Genomic DNA, 20,728 nt, shown 5'->3' with positions numbered 1-20,728 from the left:
GGGTGGGGAGGCTGTCCCTCAGCCCAGGCTGCAGCCTCTCCAATCTGGGACCCCTTGAGGGATGTCTGACTGCCCGTTTAGGCCCGATCCCACTAGGATTGGGTCTAAATGGGCAGTCGGACATCCCTCTCACTATCCAGGACTGCTGGCTCCCAACTACTCGCCTTCCTGCCTTCCTGATTGCCCCTAACCGCTTCTGCCTGCCAGCCTGATCACCCCCTATCCACTCCCCTGCCAGTCTGAATGATGTCTAACTGCTCCCCTGCCAGCCTGTTTGCCCCCAACTTCCCTCCCTTGCAGGCCTGGTCCCTCCCAACTGCCCTCCCCTGCTGGCCCTCTTGTGGTGGCCATCCTGTGTCCACATGGGGGCAGCTATCTTGTGTGTTGGAGTGATGGTCAATCTGCATATTACTCTTTTATTAGATAGAATAGAGGCCTGGTGCACGGGTGGCGGCCAGCTGGTTTGCCCTGAAGGGTGTCCTGGATCAGGGTGGGGGTTCCCTTGGGGCATGGGGCGGCCTGGGCGAGGGGCCTGTGGTGGTTTGCAGGCTGGCCACACTCCCCGGTGACCCAAGCGAAGGCCCTGGTATCTGGGATTTATTTATCTTCTACAATTGAAACTTTGTAGCCTGGAGTGGAGCCAAGCCTTCTGCTCCCTCTGTGGCAGCAGCCATTTCTGTTGGGATTTATTTATCTTCTATAATTGAAACTTTGTAGCCTTAAGCGGAGGCCTGGGCCGGCCAGGGTGTGGGGAAAGCTTGGCTTCCTCCATCGCCGGGGAAACCCAAGCCTCCCCCCTGCTCTCTCCCTGGCCGCAGCCATCTTGGTTGGGGTTAATTTGCATACTCGCTCCTGATTGGCTAGTGGGTGTGGCTTGTGGGTGTAGCAGAGTGATGGTTAATTTGCATATTACTCTTTTATTAGATAGGATACTGTAGAGTAAGGTTGAAAAAGCAAACTAGCCCTAACTGGTTTGCCTCAGTGAATAGAGTGTCGGCCTGCGGACTGAGGGGTCCCAGGTTCGATTCTGGTCAAGGGCATTTACGTTGGTTTCGGGCACATCCCCAGTAGGGGGTGTGCAGGAGGCAGCTGATCGATGCTTCCCTCTCATCGATGTTTCTAACTCTATCCCTCTCCCTTCCTCTCTGTAAAAAAAATCAATAAAATATATTTTTAAAAGTATTTAAAGAAAAAGCAAACTAAATTTGGTAAATGTGAATTTGGAGCCATTATAAATACTGTCTCAAGACGAGGGCTTTCTTAAACTTCTATAGCCTCATAAAACAAAAAATTATAGTGATATTATTATTATTATTATATACCTGACTACTAAGAGTTTGGGATTGTATGGGAGGAACAAATTTCCCGTATGCCATTCTAGGCTGGTCTAAGAATTAGATTGACATTGAACACATTTGTTGCAGGCGATGGGAACGGCAACAGATGTCTGACCAGTAGGGTCAGACCAAACCAGGGTTCAGCAACCTTGGTACTTGGGTTCTGGCTGGGAAAGAATTAGGAGCCAACACCCCAACTGTAAGAGAACATTTATTTGGTAAGTCACAGAAATAGAAGTAATTCCTAGAACAGATGGGCTGAGGAAACTAATTATAGAGATAAAAGAAGGTCCCTTGGAGCTTAGGAGTGAGGAAGCTAATGGTAACATGCCTGGAGGAAGGGGGTGAGGGGGTGAGGGAGGGTGAAGGAAAAGGGATGAGGGTGCTCTCAGGATCTTTCTCAGACCTAAGGGTTTTATGGCAGGGGTTTTAGGGGAGGTCCCAGGGGAAGAGCTCAATAGAATATTCTGCAGTTTCCCAGGTGTGTCCTTTCAGGGTTGAGGTTGCCACTGAGTGATTGGCAGGCACCAGGACAAGGGCTCATTATTCAATGCAGCTGTTTCTGAGGCTGATTTTATTGCTTACCTGGGCCTGGAGCTGAAATAATACTGAGGGATAGAGGTTGTCTACAGGGTGGAAAGGTCAGGGGGCCCAAACTCTGTGGATATGCAGGGTGAGGAAGTCACCCTGGGGGAAGGGTCCCACCCTATAACGGATTGTTCCTTGCTAGGAACCTGGGGGTTTTCCACCCTGATGACCTTCTGTACTGCCCTTCTTCCTTGCTCTGCTCATGCCTGTCTAACTGCCTAACACGGGTTAACAAGAAACAAAAACTTTTTAATTAGCATTTTTTATATGCAGTAATTTTACAAAGATTTGAAACGCAACTGGTGGTCAGAGAAGTGAGACTTCTATGCCATCTGGAGGTGAGGAAAGGCTAGGGGTTTGGATCTTCTGGGGATGTGGGAGGCAATTCACTGGAAGGTGAGAGGAAGAAATGTTTGGTAAGCAAAGGTGGTCCAGTTAATAGGTAAGTCTCTTAGGTGAAAAGGGTATCTCTGATAATAGTTCTCTTCCAGGTACAAAGATCCCTTTGCTAATGTAAATTTCCTTTATAATTGCTGATTATCTCACAAATGGGGAATGTTATATTTCTTGGGGTTGGGGAGGACAATGAGGAAAGAGCTAAGGGCTTTTCATGAGTCTATTGCAGGGGTGGGCAAACTTTTTGACTCGAGGGCCACAATGGGTTCTTAAACTGGACCGGAGGGCCGGAACAAAAGCATGGAGTGTTTGTGTAAACTAATATAAATTCAAAGTAAAAGAGCGGAGGGGAGAGCAAGAGAACCGGATAGAACAGACAGATCCGGCCCGAGGGCCGTAGTTTGCCCAAGGCTGGATTGGGTTTTGATTGCTCTCAACTCAAAATAAGCCACATCCAAAATGATGAAAGGAGTTTTTAGGAGTAAAATAGGCAGATTTAGGAAATTTTTTAAAATGAAGGGGTCCATAGGGAAAACACAGGGCTGCAAAAAGTATACATTCACAGAATAAGGGAGCTGCCAGAAGGTACACATTTCCATAGAATAAGGGAGCCCAGAGCTGCAGAAGGTCTACATTTATAAAGTAAAGGGGAGGGAGTACCTGCTTCAGAGAGGGAAGAAGAAAGCCCAAAGGGAATAGGAAGACAATAAGGGAGAAGAGGAGAACCTCAGGTACCTCACCTGTGGTTTGAGCTCTGGAGTTGCTATAGTGACAACTCAGAGGGGATAGTGACCAATCCGAGGGGGTATCAAGGAACAAAAAACTACAGCCTTTATAAACCATAGAAAAAAGGGACATAGTGGGATTCTCTCCCCCTCCCCACATGGGAGTCTGTGCTTGTTTCTCAATAAATTTCCATCCTTTACTATACCAACTTTTGTCCATGGTTTCCTTCTTCAACTCCACCTGGACAAGGACCTGGGAATCATCCTGCCCAGAAGACTACCACGCTTTCCAGTCCAACTTTCGTGATTCAATGGCATATTTTGAGGTGGCATGTTCTGAACCCTTCAGGATGTAAACTAAATTCTCCCAGGTTACATGGAGAGGTGACAAAGGCTGCATTGTAATCTGGGTGTGGTCCATCTCTCTGTCCCAGAGCCTGTGCCCTTTGCATAGCCGCAGGTGGGTGAATGGAAAGTCAATGGGATTCATGGATGGTGGTGCCCAGTGGGCAGAAGTAGATGGGCTTGATGATAAAAGCATGAGAATGAGCCCTAACCAGTTTTGTTCAGTGGATAGAGTGTCGGCCTGCGGACTGAAAGGTCCCAGGTTCGATTCCAGTCAAGGGCATGTACCTTGGTTGCGGACATATCGCCAGTAGGAAGTGTGCAAGAGGCAGCTGATCAATGATTCTCTCTCATTGATGTTTCTAACTCTTTATCCCTCTTCCTTCCTCTCTGTAAAAAAAATCAATAAAATATATTTTTTTTAAAAAGCATGAGAATGAAAGATTGGGGTTAGGAGAGAGAAATCTGTGTTTGATTGGAACCACTTGAAATAAACTCAGGGATTGAAGGAAGAAATATTTTCTCACACACAGCAACTAATGATTCCAGGTAACAACTGTTCTTCTGACCAAGAAAGCTGCTTAGATGGCATCGTTTTCTTTGAGCTTCCAAATCTGGAGGCGCAGTTGTCCAGCTGAGCTGTGACTGGCTACAGGTTGGGGGAAGGGCTTCTCTTGCACCTGGAATTAAAAGGTCAGGAGACTCGCAGGACTCATAGGCCACCAGCAAAGTAAGGACTGAGATTTATGGGGCATCCACTTCTCACTGCAGAGCCCAGTGTCCTGAAGAAACCCACCTCAGTCCAGTCCTTCATTCAGGGCCCACTGGTGGTTGAAGCAGCTCTGGCAGGACTCCCGGCAGAAATAAACTGGATGACCTGAGAGAGCCTGTCACCATCAAAAGTGGGCACAACGTCTGTCACTCCTGCATCCAGCAGTCCTGGGCTGATCTACAGGACAGGTGCCCTTACCCTGTGTGCCATCACCCATGCGAAGAGATGCATGTGAGGAGCAACACCTAGCAGGAAGGATGGTTGACATCACCAAGCTCCTCCAGACCACCAGGGGCAAGAAGAGCCAGGAAGAGAGGCACTTGTGGGACAAGCACAAGGTACTGACATACAGCTGTAGGGTCCACTGTGCACTCAGCCCCCTGACCATCAGGTGAGGCCCATGCAGGAGGCTGCCTCTCATCATAGGCAAAGGCTCAGCAGTTACATTGAGCCCCTAAAGAAGCAGGTGGCAGATGTTCAGAAATTAATAAGCATTAAAAGCAAAAAACTCTTAGAACTGAGAGAGAAGGTGGAAAACCAAAGGCTGGAATTACTCTCTGAATTTGAGCACCTGAGCGGTTTTTAGAACGTGATCAAGAAGCAGATCTTTCAAGATTAGCTGACGAAAAGGCTATTGAAAAGAAACTCAGCACTAATATAACTGCATTTTCAAAGTACAATTCCACATCCAAAGACCTACTAAGTAAGGTGCACTGTGCTGACGGAAGTGGAAAGAAAGGTTTATTTATTTTCCACGACTTCCATTTCATGCTCCTTCTCGTCTAACCTGAATGAGCTTTCTGGAGTGCCCCACAAATACACTTATTTCCTTTTAGAATCCAACCAATCTTTCAAAATCCCAGCCAAACAAAACTTGTTCTCTGTAAAAGTTGTCCAGACAAGTCTTTTCTTTCTACTTGAAAACTCCTATGAAACATACTACCCTTAGTATTTAGTTGCAATATTTCTTACGCTGCCTTGTCTTAATTGCATGACTACATTGAAGGGTTTGGGTCCTACAATACAGTGTCTTCTGTCTCCCATCTGATGTTCAATAAATACATGTCTACATTAAATACACTGTCCAATGGATCTGACAGGAAATATAATAAATCCATACAAATAGCACCCATCATTTTCTAATTCACATCTGCAAGTGAAAGGGGAAGGGAAGATGCCTCCCGAATACAAATAATTTCATTTCCTACCTGTAGAACATAGCTCTTGTTTTTGCCCACACCATATCTCTTCTCTCTTCTTTTGTGGCAATAACTCTATTTTCGTTGGGGACCCACCATCTACCTCTGCATTAAGTCTCAATGGGAACATCTATCAATACTCTTCCCCCTCCTCTGGCTGAGGGGTGGTCCTGGAACTAACGAGATCTGGGCAATTCAACTCTGTGGGCAGTAGAGCCAAGGGAGACCCTGGTTAACCCAGATCCATTCCAGGGCAGACCCTGACAGGACTTGAGCTGCCCTTGTTGGGTCCTTTCAGGGGCCTGTGTTCATCTGCCCCACTTCAGAGAAATGCCTGCCTTCCTTAAATTAGCCAGAGTTGGTTTCACTGCTTGCAAACAATAAACCTTAACTAAAAATCCTTCACCTTTTTGAAGTCATTGACGTGTCTGGGCCTATGGCATGGCAGATCATTTTTAGTTTTTTACTGAATGGTAGAATTCATATCCATGAAATACCAAAGCAGGCATTTGCTCAGATTGAAAGTGATTTAGCTATGTAATTGTTGCTACAGATCCAAGAACTCTGGGGTAGCTTAGCATCAACCAAGAAGGTTTTAAGAAAAAAAAATAATAAAAAAGAACAATTTACTGCATGCATTTTTGTCTCAATTTACTTATTCATTTTATTTCCATACATTGTCAGTTCATGAATCCCACCCTTAAAAATTTAGAAACAATCAAATTGTCTTTAAAGTTTATTTCATTCTCTCAGAGACATACTTTTAAAAAATCTATTTTTATTGATTTCAGAGATGAAGGAAGAGGGAGAGATAGAAACATCAATGATGAGAATTATTGATCTGCTGCCTCCTGCACGCCCCCAACCCAGGCATGTGCCCTAGATCAGAATTAAACCTAGTACCCTTCTGTCCCCAGGCCAATGCTCTATTCACTGAGCAACCCTGGCCAGGGCCACATTATCTTTAAATATGAGTCTCAAATCTACTTGCAAGTAAAAATGGAGGAATTTTTAGTCTTATTAGGAATTGTTTGGTCATTATTTACTCAAGATTAATTTAACAATGGTAAATTTTTAAAAAATATTTTTTATTGACTTCATAGAGGGAGAGAGATAGAAACATCAATGATGAGGGAGAATCATTGATTGGCTGCCTCCTGAACGTCCACTACTGGGAGGGATAGAGCCTGCAACCCAGGCATGTGCCCTTGGCTGGAATCAAACCTGGGATCCTTTAGTCCACAGGCCAACGCTCTATGCACTGAGCAAAAATGGCTAGGGATCCATAGTAACTTTTTACAATCTAAGCTTTTGTAGGGCTGGAACTGTCTTTCATGTCCTGCCTGATGGACCTCATTCAGTGATAAGATCACAGTAATATTTCTATTAACTTATTAATCCAAATTAGTGGCTCTCAACTTTGCATTTTTCACGGTCACTCATTTTATTTTGTGCCAGCAGGGTAACTCAGTTAAATCTAGGCACAAATATGTTCCCCCTAAAACCTTGTAATATACTTAAGATTTTTTTGCAATTATGCTATCACTCCATACAGTATAAAATAGGGCACTGTATTCTAGTAATCTGCTTTGGATCCATCTAAGAAAGGAGACTCAAAAATCCTTTCATTCCTACTAGGCATGCCTAAATTCAAAACATCTCATTGTTTTTCTCCAAAGTTGGTTTCCTGGTGATGATAGCCACGGGTCTGCCTGTGGGACGTTGGTGGCTGGTCTGCCTACTGTAGCAGCTCCAGGTCCCACAGCCCTTCAGAGCCAAGGCAGGAGACCCACAAGAAGGGGAGATTTGCCCCATGTGCCCAGGCAGGATAGAGAGGAGCCCAGCGGCCAGGACTGAACGGAGCCAGGACTGAGAGGCCAGGTGCACATCAGGTGAAGCGCTCAGTTCCCGGAGCAGATGTGCACTGCACATGGGTTGGGCACCTCCCTGGGCCCGGGCATCCCAGCAGCCACCACCCAGCAGCCCACCACACTGGAGACTTGGGAAAATAAGGCAGAAGCTGGCTGGACGGAGAACCCACCCCACCCTGGTGCCTCCTCCTACAACCCCAGGCCCAAGGCCAGCCCCTCTCTTGAAGATTATTTCCATCATGTCTTCTTTTATGTCTTCCAAGATGTGTGATACAACTGAAGGTTTCCCACATTGCTTACATCATAAGGTTTCCCCCCAGTATGCGTTCTTCCATGCTTTCTAAGAGACTTGGAAAAACTGAAAGCTCTACCACAATCCTACCATTTATAGAGTTTTTTTCCACTGTGTGTACTTAAATGTCTGGGTGTGTGCAGGAGGCAAACAATTGATGTGTTTCTGTCACATCAATATTGCTCTCTGTCTTTCTAATTTCCACTCTCTCAAACAAAAAAAATATCCTCAGGTGAGGATAAAAAAAGAAAACGAATTAGGATTCTTTTTCTACAATCTTTATATGATAGGGCTTATTTTCAGTCTGAGTTCTTTCATTCATTATGATTTCTCTGCACTGTTTTTGTGAATTTGAAGGGAACTGGAATGAATAAAGTTTTCCCCACATGGCTTACATTCATAGGGTTTTTCCTTATTATGAGTTCTTTCATGACATCGGAGGGAAGTTGAATAAGAGAAAGCTTTACCACAATTGTTACATTCATAGGGTTTTTCCCCAGTATGCATTCTTTCATGATTTCTAAGGAAAGAGGGATAAAGGAATGTTTTACCACAGTCATTGCATTCATGAGGCTTCTTTCCATAATGAGTTTTTTCATGTTCTCTAAGACATTTGGTAGAAAAGAAAGCTTTCTCACATTCCGTACATCCATAGGTTTTCTCCCCAGTGTGCATTCTTTCATGATTTCGAAGAGAAGCAGAATATCTGAAAGTTTTCTTACATTGCTTACATTCATAGGGTTTCTCCCCAGTATGCATTTTTTCATGATTTCTAAGAGATGTGGAAAAACTAAAATGCTTACCACATTGCTGACATACATAGGGCTTTTTCCCAGTGTGTATTCTTTCATGACTTCGACAGGACTTTGGATACCTGAAGGCTTTTCCACATTGCTTACATTCATACGGTTTTTCCCCAGTATGAGTTCTTTCATGATCTCGGAGGGAATCTGGATAAGAGAAACCTTTACCACAATGCTCACATTCATAGGGTTTTACCCCAGTATGAATTCTTTCATGACGTTGGAGGTCACCTAGATCAAAGAAAGTTTTGCCACAATGCTCACATTTATAGGGTTTTTCCCCAGTATGAATTCTTTCATGACGTCGGAGGGAAGATCGAATATTGAAATCTTTACCACATTGATTACATTTATAGGGTTTCGTCCCAATATGGGCTTTTTCATGTTTTCTCAGGGCATAGCGATGATGGAATATTTTACCACATTCCTTACATTCATGAATCTTCTTTCCATCATGCCTTCTTTTATGTCTTGCAAGAGAGCTGGGAGAACTGAAGGCTTTCCCACATTGCTTACATTCATAGGGTTTTTCCCCAGTATGAGTCCTTTTATGATATTGGAGGGAAGTTGAATAAGAGAAAACTTTATCACAAAGCTTACATTCATAGGGTTTTTCCCCAGTATGAGTTCTTTCATGAATTCTAAGGAAAGAGGGATAAGAAAATGTTTTACCACATTCCTTACATTCATGAGGCTTCTTTCTGGCATGACTTCTTTTATGTGTTTCAAGAGAGCTGAGCCAACTGAAGACTTTCCCACATTCCTTATATTCATAAGGTTTCTCACCAGGATGTGTTCGTTCATGATTTCTTAGACAAGTGGAACTGAAAGCTTTACCAGATTTCTTACATTGATAAGTCTTTTCTCCATTGTATGTTCTTTCATTTTCTTGAGAGTACTTGGGAGAACAGAAAGCTTTGCCACATTGTTTACTTTGATATGGTTTCTCTCCACTATGAGTGTTTTTGTGAAGTTTAAAGTAAATGAGATGACTAAAGCCTTTCCCACATTGCTTACACTCATACGGTTTCCCAGCAATATGCATCCTTTCATGATTTCTAAGGGAAGTTGAATAGTGGAAAGCTTTCCCACTGGGGCTGCCTTCATGGCTTTGAATATATTGGTGATGCCTGAAAGCTTTCTCAGGTTCCATACATTTATAAGGGTTTTCTTCATATTCCTGACACAGGTATAGTTTGGGTCCAATGTGAGAGCTCAGGTGGTTATTCAAGGATAAATAACGCATGAAGGTTTGCCTACACAACCTGGATTTAGGTTGTTTTATTTCAGTAGGAGTTTCCTTCTTTTCATTATGATTTGGAGTCTGGCTGAAGATTTCTCTGCTGTAACTACCATCCTTCCTTGTACAGAGTCTCTCTACCATATGACTGCTGTAAAAATCAGAAGCATATTATTAATACTGTTAATGATGTAATATTTATTAATAGCATGACAACAACATTTTTACTGTTTTAAAAGAAAGTCCAAGGTTTCTGTACATTCTGATTTTTGAAAGTGGATATCCTAAAACCTCTGAAATAGGCTGAATCACAGATATTATGAAAACACTAATATTCATTAATAGTACTTCTTTATATTGTTTCCAAGTGTCATTATTTTTTATACACTAAATATTAGGTCATAGTTCAGAAAAAAAACATTTTGATGAGATTATTCTAAGAGTCAATAAATTTAAAACTGGGCTGATACAATTCGATTACCTGTTTTTAAGAATGTTTTGTGGCTCAGTGGTTCAGCATGGACCCACCCTTCAGGGAGTTGCCAGTTCAATGCCCCAAAAGAAACCATGGCCAGACTGCAGACTTTTTAATCCCAGTACAGGGCATGCAGGAGATAGCCAACTTATGTTTATATTTCTCCCTCTCACCTCCATATATTAAAATCAATAAAACATATTTTCACGTCATTGGCGTGGCTCAGTGGTTGAGCACTGACCTCTGAACCAGGAGGTCACAGTTTGATTCTCAGTCAGGGAACATGCCCAAGTTCTGGGCTTGATTCTGAGTGTGGGACATGTAGGAGGCAGCCGTCAATAATTCCCTCTCATCATTGATGTTTGTCTCTCATTCTCCCTCTCCCTACCTCTCTGAAATAAATTTTTAAATTAAGTATATAAATAAATAAAACAAATATATAAAAACATATTGAAAAAAAAAAACAACACAAAAAGGTGCTCTTTATGCTTTCTCATGTCAATGCGACTCACCTAAGATTCATCCCATGATTTTCATACTGATCTTCACTGTCATGGCCTTCACATTTTTCTTCTAAAAAAAGCATTATAAATTATTAAATAATATTAAAAATGGTTAGGTTTTAGGTACACAATGAGCTGTGATCATTCCTAATTTAATTTCCAATGTATTCCCTTTCCATATTTCAGTTCTTGAAACAACAAGAACTAGTTTTCTATTTGACTAAATAAGTAACAAGTTGTTGCAGGCCAGAGTCACTATGTGGTTGGCCATCAACCTATGGACTGGGAGGTCACAGGTCAATTCCCAGTAGGCCTGGTTTGTAGGCTAGATCTGCAGTGTGAGGTGCACAGGAGGTAGCCAATCATGATTCTCTCTCATCATTGATTTTTCTCTTGTTCTTTTTCTCCTTCCTCTCTAAAATCAATAAAAATATATTAACAAAAAGAATTTGATATAACTACCTACTGATGCCAGGTTCCAGAGGGTTTCCAGCATCACATCTGCATAGAGTTTCTTCTGGGTTGGATCCAGGAAAGCCCACTCCTCCATGGTGAACTCCACATTAACATCCTCAAAGGCCACTGAGTCCTAAAACATCCCACATATGCATATAGAAGAATGGGTGAGACAGACAGCACTGGGGATCTATACATAATTCATAAGAAGTTCACATAGGCCCTAAAGTGTTTGGTTCAATAGATAGAGCGTCAGCCTGCAGAGTAAAGGGTCCCAGGTTTGATTCCAGTCAAGGGCATGTACCTTGGTTGTGGACACATCCCCAGTAGGGAGTGTGCAGGAGGCAGGTGATTGATGTTTCTCTCTCATCAATGTTTCTGACTCTCTATCCCTCTCCCTTCCTCTCTGTAAAAAATCAATAAAATATATATTTTTTTAAAAAGAAGTTCACGTAGGACATGTGGTCCCCAACATTCAGTCTATGACTTGATTGTAAGACTATGTGTTCCTCATGAACACATGGAATTTATTGATACGATTTTATTGTGATCACTTCAAGTCTTCATTGCTCTCTAATGTCAGGGTAAAGAGCACCTTGAATAACTTCTACATTAATAAATTAAAATACTTCTATTTTAAGCCCATCAATTCCTTGTGAGAAGACGCATCTCCATTATAACCACCATTTGATGCAGCAGTTCATGAAGCATACTGTCATGTCTGCATAAAGTTTTAATGACTATTGTAGGGAGCACCTGAGCCAAGGGTCGTCAGCTGAGTCAGCAAAGCCAGTCCCGTAGACATACTTTGCCAAAGGCAGGGATGTCATCAGTCCTGACCTTTAGCTCAGGCACCAGGGGGTGGGTGTAATTTTCTAAGCTCAGCCAGGTGCCAGGTGGGGATGCAATTATCAGGGTCCAGTCAGGCCTGACGATTACGGGAAGCCACAAGAATGAAGAATTGCAGCTTGATCTTTTACAATGACTTCACATAATTTTCTTTGTCTTAAATAGTAGTAAAATATTCTGGTATCCTGCTGTATATAATAAACGCACTGCACTAGCTCTGGGTCACTGCCTCTCCATCCAAGAACAGTGTCCCACCTGGTCCCAGTTCTCCCTACTGTCTCTGTGTCTGTCTCTTTCTTTTTCTCAACATCCAGCCGCCCCTTCTCAGGACTCATCTACTCTCTAGCCGCGCTGGTTGCGGCCAAGAGAGAACACTCATAACTATGAATACAGTAAGGGCCTGGTAGCTTTCTCTTCTATTCTCATCACCAAACAGGAGAGGCCAGGCAGTGTGTGGAAATTCAACTTTGAAAAGAATGTACTTGGCCATATTGTCCAGAAGTACTCCAGATTCTTAGAAGTAGTCAGATACACCTGAATGAATGAAAATATTCTTGTGGAGGAGTATGAATGATCATTTGTTTTCATAATATTTATTAGTGACTCATTTTGACCTTCTTTTGCCTCTCTCATTTCATGGAGATAGGACATTACAGTTAGATCTCAGGCATGAGCAAGACAGGACAACTTAGCCCTCTTCAAAAGTCCTCTACTCATGAGCCTGAGGGTTACTTCATACTGATTTTTAGGACACACAGACACGTATATTGAAATCGTAAGATCACACTCAAAAGAAGTCTTTCTGGCGGAATTGTAACACTGTAATCAGGGCCTGGACCTTGAGGAACAATTTAAGACTTGGCATGTACAAGGGCCTGTATTGAAATCTGCAATATTTTCATGTTGAAGTGGCACATGATTCCAATATACATAAGGGGTCTTGGGGGTACTGAAAATATCAGGCAGAAAACTGTAAAATTTGTCTAAACACTATGTTCTACACCTGAAACTAATGCAAAATAAAATTAAATGAAAACTGTAATTGTAATGTAAACTATAAGCAGCAGCAGCATATATGGTGTTTATGGAGAGGAAAAATTAAAATCATTAAAATGTCCATACTACCCAAAGCAATCTAAAGATTCAGTGCAATTCCTATCAAGATACCAATGGTGTATTTCACATAACTAGAACAAATATTCAACAATTTTATATAGAACCACAAAGCACCCTGAATAGCAACAGCAATCTTGAGGAAGAACAAATGTGAATGAATCAGACTACCTAATATCCAACTGTAGTACAGGCCATAGTAATCAAAACAGCATGGTCCAGGCATAAAAACAGCATATAAATCACTGGAACGGAACAGAGAGCCCAGAAATAAACCCATGCCTTTATGGTCACAGAATACTTGACAAAGGAGGCAAGAATACATAATAAAGTAAAGATGAGAAGGCTAAAGGTCTAATTCCAATGTAACCATGATATTTGGGGTGGGGGGGAAAGAGTGCTAGCAATCTGAATCCATGCCAGCCAGCCCAGTGTACATTTTTGATAACCTATAATTAAGTCACTACCTCTTTCCCAGAAACTGGTCTTGCAGAACCTGTTACAGAGGGCATAAAACTGTGAACAGTGCACTGCCCCAGAGGGAGGGTTATTAACACTGGCACCAGGCCAGACAATCAGATATGGCCTGGAGACTGGCCCACGAAAAGGACCAGAAGCATAATCCATATGTGTGGGACAAAAACCCCAGGAAGATATAAAAGAGAAGCCCCCTGCATGTTACTTTATACAGATTTGGAAAGTTATTCCCTAAGTCCGCCGGTGTAAACAAACAGTATCACTTCTTTTCTCTAAGGCGTCACTTGGTTTTTCTCTGGTCTTCTGAAACAATGATAGTATATTCAATAAATGATCCTGGGAAAATAGAAGAAGAAGAAAGAAGAAGAAGAAGAAGAAAGAAAGAAGGAGGAGGAGGAGGAGGAGGAGGAGGAGGAGGAGGAGGAGGAAGAAGAGGAAGAAGAAGAAGAAGAAGAAGAAGAAGAAGAAGAAGAAGAAGAAGAAGAAGAAGAAGAGGAGGAGGAAGAGGAGGAGGAGGAGGAAGAGGAAGAGGAAGAGGAAGAGGAAGAGGAAGAAGAAGAAGAAGAAGAAGAAGAAGAAGAAGAAGAAGAAGAAGGAGAAGAGGAGGAGGAGGAGGAGGAGGAGGAGGAGGAGGAGGAGGAGGAGGAGGAGGAGGAGGAAGAAGAAGAAGAAGAAGAAGAAGAAGAAGAAGAAGAAGAAGAAGAAGAAGAAGGAAGAAGGAAGAAGGAAGAAGGAAGAAGGAAGAAGGAAGAAGGAAGAAGGAAGAAGAAGAAGAAGAAACTAGAACAACATCTTACACCATACACAAGAACAAAAGACTTAAATGTAAGACTCAAAACCATAAAAGTCCTAGCCGAAAAAACTGGCAATAAAATTGTGGACATTTCTCCTGGCAATACTTCTTCTGATAGGTCTCCCTGAGAAAGAGGGGAAAAAAAAAAAAGGAAAAAGAAACAAATGGTACTACATCAAACTAAAAGGAAACCATCAACAAAATAAAAAGGCAAACAACCAAATGGGAGAACATATTCACCAATGAAACCTCTGGTAAGGGGTTATTACCCAAATTTTATAAAGAATTTATATGAGGAGAAACAAAGATGGTGGCATAGGTAAACACCTGAAATTGCTGCTTCACACAACCACTTCAAAACTACAACTAAAAGACAAAATGGACATCATCCAGGACCACAGGAAGGCTGGCTGAGTGGAAATTCTACAACTAGAAGGAAAGAGAAAAGCACACTGAGACTCAGAAGAGCTGCGGAAGTAAAGTGCAGAGGTACAGAGGCGCACGTGCGGGGAGGGCTGGCAACTGAGTACGCGGTTGGCTTTTTCAATTGGGAGGGAGACAAAAGCTCCCAACAGCTCTGAACTCCACTTCCAGGTGAGAATCTGGGGACCCAGACCCATACAGGGAGAAACTGGACTATCTGGCATCGGGTGGAACTCGAGGGTGACTTTCTCTCATAGGTGCTTGCAGCGATTACCATAGGACACTGAGACCCAGGCCTGTTAGGGCAGGGCTGAGGATCAGCCATAGATGTTTGCTCCACCCTGTTGATTCCCTGAGACCCCACCCCATCCAAGCTGTGCAAGAGGCCTTTGCACATGAATGGCCTGGCCCTTTGCATTCTAAAATTACCTAACAAACTGCAGCTGAGTCAGTGAGACCTAGAACATCCAAAAGTAGGCCCAAGGCCCCACAGCAGCTTGCATTGCTTCACAGCTGGGCCTCATGTGGGCACCTCCAAAACCCAAACAAAGAAGAGGAATCTGCAGATCTCTCCGTAGCTCCTGCTGGGTGGCCTCAGGAAGAGACTAAATTAGCACCTCCTTGCAGATCCAAGAACCAGTGTACCCAGCGGTCAGAGTGGGACCATCCAGATTACAACTCCTCAGATCCATAAGGGACACACTCAGGGGGCAGACTCAGGGAGCACCAAAGCCCCACTGAAGCAAGTCTTGTCTCATAAGGGTGTCTCCAGCACAGAAGTTCTCCCAGCATAGACACAGCTGATTCTCACAGCCAATTGGCCTGGAGGTCAATTCCTCCCAGTGATACCAACAACAATCAAGGCTTAACTACAACAAGACTGTACACACAGACCACAAAGGGGTGCACCAAGAGTGTCCACCTCAGGTAACTGGGGAGGCTGAGCCACTGGGCCCTATAGGGCACCTAGTACACAAAGCCACTCTATCAACACAGGGAAGCAGCAAAAATGTGGAGACAAAGAAACAGGTCACAAATGACAGAAATGGAGGAAAGCAAACGACTGGATATAGAACTCAAAACCATGTTTATAAGGTTTTTCAATAATTTTCTAGAAACCGCCGATAAATTTAGTGGGACCCTCGAGGATATGAAAAAGGACCAACTAGAAATTAAGCATACACTGACTGAAATAAAAAATAATATACAGAGATCCAAAAGCAGACTAGAGGATCGCAAGAATCAAGTCAAATATTTGAAATACAAAGAAGCAAAAAACACCCAACCAGAAAAGCAAAAAGAAAGAAGAATCCAAAAATATGAAGATAGTGTAAGGAGCCTCTGGGACAACTTCTAGCATACCAACATCTGAATTATGGGGGTGCCAGAAGAAGAGAGAGAGCAAGATATTGAAAATCTATTTGAAGGTGATTCTTTGCATTTTCTCTTTCCAGCCGGCGCCGAGCTATGGGTATCTCTCAGGACAACTGGCATAAGCGCCGAAAGATCGGGGGCAAGATGAAGTCCTATCACAAGAAGCGAAAATATGAGCTGGGACGCCCTGCTGCCAACACTAAGATTGGACCCCGCCGCATACATACAGTCCAAGTGCGCGGAGGCAACAAGAAGTACCAAGCCTTGAGGCTGGACGTGGGCAACTTCTCCTGGGGCTCAGAGTGTTGTGCATGCAAAACAAGGATTATTGATGTTGTCTACAATGCATCCAACAACAAACTGGTCTGCACCAAGACCCTAGTAAAGAACTGCATCGTGCTTGTTGACAGCACACCGTACCGACAGTTGTACTAGTCCCACTATGCACTGCGCCTGGGCCGCAAGAAGGGGGACAAGCTGACTCCTGAAGAGGAAGAGATTTTGAACAAAAAATGATCAAAGAAAATTCAGAGGAAATATGATGAAAGAAAAAAGAATGCCAAAATCAGCAGTCTTCTTGAGGAGCAGTTCCAGCAGGGCAAGCTTCTTGCATGCATCGCTTCAAGACCAGGCCAATGTGGCCGAGCAGATGGCTATGTGCTCGAGGGCAAGGAGCTGGAGTTCTATTTGAGGAAAATCAAGGCCCGGAAAGGCAAGTAAATCCTCTTCCCTCCTGTCTTAGCTCATGTAATAAAGGTGTTTATTCTAAAAAAAATAAAATAAATAAAATCTATTTGAAAAAATAATGACAGAAAACTTCCCCCACCTGGTGAAAGAAATAGACTTACAAATCCAGGAAGCGCAGAGAACTCCAAACAAAAGGAATCCAAAGAGGACCACACCAAGACACATCATAACTAAAATGCCAAGAGCAAAAGACAAAGAGAGAATATTAAAAGCAGCAAGAGAAAAACAGTTATCTACAAGGGAGTACCCATATGACTGTCGGCTGATTTCTCTACAGAAACTATGCAGGCCAGATGGGAGTGGCAAGAAATATTCAAAGTGATGAATAGCAAGAACCTACAACCAAGACTACTCTACCCAGCAAAGCTATCATTCAGAATGGAAGGGCAGATAAAGAGCTTCACAGATAAGAAAAAGCTAAAGGAGTTCATCACTGCCAAACCAGTATTATATGAAATGCTGAAAGGTATTCTTTAAGAAGAGGAAGAAGAAGAAAAAGGTAAAGATAAAAATTATGAACAACAAATACATATCTATCAGCAAGTGAATCTAAAAATCAAGTGAATAAAAAATCTGATGAACAGAATAAACTGGTGAATATAATAGAATCAGGGGCATAGAAAGGGAGTGGACTGACAATTCTCAGGGGGAAAGGGGTGTGGGGGTGCGGGAAGAGACTGGACAAAAATCGTACACCTATGGATGAGGACAGTGGGGGGTGGTAAGGGCAGAGGGTGGGGTGGGAACCGGGTGGAGGGGAGTTATGGGGGAAAAAAGAAGAACAACTGCAATAATCTGAACAATAAAGGTTTATTTTTTAAAAAGAATAAAAAATAAAAAAGAATTTATACAACCAAACACCAAAATAAAATAAAAATTTTAAAAAAGTAGTGGGTTCAGTTCCCGATCAGGGCACATGCCCCAGTTTTGTGTTTGATACCCAACTGGGGTGTGAATGGGAGTCAGCCAATAGATGTTTTTCTCTGCCTCTCTCTCCGCCTCAGCTATCTCTTCAAACTCAGTAAAAAACATACCAGTCGGTGCAGATTTAAAAAATGAAATAGCCCTGACTGGTTTGGCTCAGTGGATAGAGCGTTGGCCTATGGACTGAAGGGTCCCAGGTTTGATTCCAGTCAAGGGCATGTACCTTGGTTGCGGGCACATCCCCAGTAGGAGGTGTGCAGGAGACAGCTGATCAATGTTTCTCTCTCATTGATGTTTCTGACTCTCTGTCCCTCTCTCCTCCTCTCTGTAAAAAATTAATAAAATATATTTAAAAATAATAATAATTAAAAATAAAATGAAATAAAAAATAATGAAAACAGCTAATAGAAAAAGAAAAATGGGCAAAGGACCTGAATAGATGCCGTGTTTCCCCAAAAATAAAACATCCTCCGAAAATAAGACCTACTTACAGGTTTCCTTCTGAGTGAAATATAAGGCATCCCCCGAAAATAAGGCCCCCAGGCTCTGTCTCAGAATGAAAATTAATTTACCGTAAACTGGTCACTAGGGCCGCCCCGACTGGCGTCTAGCAACCAGTGACGTTACGCGGAGTCCTGATGTCACTGCTGTGTGGAGGCAGAGCGGAGGTCGGAGTGAGCGGTGAGCGCGGGGCGGGAGAGAGGAGGAGACTTTCGCAGATGCGTGTAGAAGAACAGGAGGATTAGAGCGGACAGGATGCAGCGAAGGTGGTGAGTGCTGGTCTGTCTCTGGTGACACTACCTGATGCTCGCGGCTGCCTTCATGATGACTGAAGGTTCTCACTCAGTGGCAGACCCTGCTCCAGCCCAGATTCAGGCCCCAGCAAGCCCAGTGACAGTCCCCAGGCAGGCCCCAAGGGGTAAATGTCTGATAAAGGGGTAGGGGAGATGTCTGGTGAAGGTGTTCAGTGGCACAGGGGTAGGGGGAGGGGGATCACTTAAAATGACACAGGAGGATCAGAGGGGGCAATCAAAATGACACAGGAGGATCAAAAGGGGTTACTAAAATGGTAATCCCCCCTCTGATTCTCCTGTGCCATTTTGATTCCCTCCTCTGATCCCCCCTGTGTCATTTTGAGTGATCCTCCTCCCCCCACCTTGATACCCCAATTCCTTTTTTTTTACCCCTAGAAATGAGCGCAAAAAGAAAAAGCTACTCCGTGGAGTATAAGAAAGGAATCGTGGAAGACTCTTGGGGCCAAAATCTTACTGCTTTCTGCAAAGAGAAGATGTTGAGTATCCGATTGGTCCAAAAATGGCGAGCAGAGTATGGTAACCTCATTGAACAAGTGGACAAGGGAAATGCTAAAAAGCGCAAGTGTGGATCAGGTCGGCAACCATTATTTTCCGAGCTGGAAGACCTGATCTGTGAATGGGTTGTTGACAGGAGAGCAAAGGCTTTGGTTTGTGAATAGGGCTCAGATTCAAGAATTTGCCCTTGCAATGGCACCACAGTTTGACATAGCCCCCGAAGACTTCAAAGCATCACAACACTGGCTGGATAATTTCCTTCAGCGAAGTGAACTGTCTTTAAGAAGATCTACAACATTGTTTAGGTTGGAAGATACTCAAGTTATTAAGCGAGCACTTGCATTCAAGTCCTTTATTGATGATGCTGACTTCTCTAAATACAATCTTTCCAACATGATTGCTATGGATGAAACTGCAGTGTTTATGGGCCAATCATCTCAAACAACAATTGAACAGTGGGGTGCCTCCTTAGCGTACATTCCCTCCACTGCTTATGAAAGTGCACGTGTTTCCTGTATTTTGGCAATTCGTCTGGATGGCACTAAAATCCCACCTTTAATCATTTCTAAGGGCAAGAAGGAAAAGATTGAACGTGTTTTTGGGCGTTTTTATTCTTGAAACTGAAAAAGCCTGGGCCACACAAGCAGTTATGAGGAAGTGGGTCGATTTAATGCTGCCGCTTGTTATGCGAGGGAGCCAAAGAGGTCTGCTAGTCTGGGATGCAGCCAGCACTCACCGCGCTAAAGACATGAAGACATTTCTTCATGAAAGAAAAATAGATCAGATAATGATTCCTGCAGGAATGACGGCCTATCTCCAGACTCTTGATATTGCAATAAACAAGCCATTCAAAGACAATTTGCGCATGGAAATTAATGACTACATTGAAAATAGAATGGAGAGAAATCAGCGTGGAAACTTTGTGAAACCTAAACTGCAAGAAGTTGTGACTTGGGTGAAGAATTCATGGGAGAAAATCACTGACAGTTGCATTGCAAATGCACTGCGAGCAGGCTACCTTGACAAGAAGTACTCATTTAAAGACAGTGCTATTGCTAAACATGAGAGATTTGGTCCACTGATTCTGAAAGAAATGGAGTCACAAGAAATTCACCAGGAAATTCAGGAATTGCATTGTTATGATGTTCCAGAAGATGATGACATGATTGTCATTGAATAAATGAGTAAATTCTTGATACTGTAGGATTCACAGTTTGTCTGGTTTGTGTTGACAACTACTGTACTACCCGTACCGTATACAGGTAATAAATTTCCTTTATTTTCATTTAACAATAAATGTGTACCGTATTCTTCTTCATGGAAAAATAAGACATCCCCTTAAAATAAGACCTAGCGCATCTTTGGGAGCAAAAATTAATATAAGACACTGTCTTATTTTCGGGGAAACAGGGTACTTCCCCAAAGAGGACATACAGGTGGCCAATACCCATATGAAAAATGCAAAATAAGCCCTAAGCAGTTTGGCTCAGTGGATAGAGCGACGGCCTGCAGACTGAAAAGTCCCAGGTTCGATTCCGGTCAAGGGGCTATACCTCAGTTGCGGGCACATCCTCAGTAGGGGGTGTGCAGGAGGCAGCTGATCGATGTTTCTAACTCTCTATCCCTCTCCCTTCCTCTCTGTTAAAATCAATAAAATATATTTTAAAAATAAAAAATAAAAGCAGTTACTGGGTCCCTCCTGAATCCAGGAGTGGA

At 43.0% G+C, this 20,728-nt stretch overlaps 2 protein-coding genes and 1 pseudogene across 4 annotated transcripts in view; 1 reads left to right on the top strand and 2 right to left on the bottom strand.

The window, feature by feature from the left end:
* Positions 1 to 20,728, bottom strand: part of LOC308251452 (uncharacterized protein) — a 98,731-nt gene that overhangs the window by 49,954 nt on the left and 28,049 nt on the right. The window lies entirely within an intron of this gene.
* LOC308251453 (uncharacterized protein) lies at positions 6,012 to 11,136 on the bottom strand. Of its 2 annotated transcripts, none has more exons than XM_080674861.1 (3): positions 11,013 to 11,136; positions 10,556 to 10,616; positions 6,012 to 9,719 (listed from the first exon to the last, which is right to left on the bottom strand). In XM_080674861.1, the coding sequence occupies exons 2-3, from the start codon at positions 10,564 to 10,566 to the stop codon at positions 7,847 to 7,849; spliced, it is 1,884 nt and encodes a 627-aa protein (XP_080530987.1). In that variant the 5' UTR covers positions 10,567 to 10,616; positions 11,013 to 11,136; the 3' UTR covers positions 6,012 to 7,846. The 2 variants fall into 2 exon arrangements, with proteins under 2 accessions (XP_080530987.1, XP_080530988.1); XM_080674862.1 differs by having other exon boundaries at positions 10,556 to 10,613; positions 11,013 to 11,133.
* LOC308251259 (small ribosomal subunit protein eS8-like) lies at positions 16,125 to 16,800 on the top strand (annotated as a pseudogene). The gene has a single exon. The product of its transcript is annotated as a small ribosomal subunit protein eS8-like (transcript).

Source organism: Plecotus auritus, assembly GCF_963455305.1.
Source record: "Plecotus auritus genome assembly, chromosome: 6".
Lineage (NCBI taxonomy): Eukaryota > Metazoa > Chordata > Mammalia > Chiroptera > Vespertilionidae > Plecotus > Plecotus auritus.
This window is presented reverse-complemented; position numbering and strand designations above follow the sequence as displayed.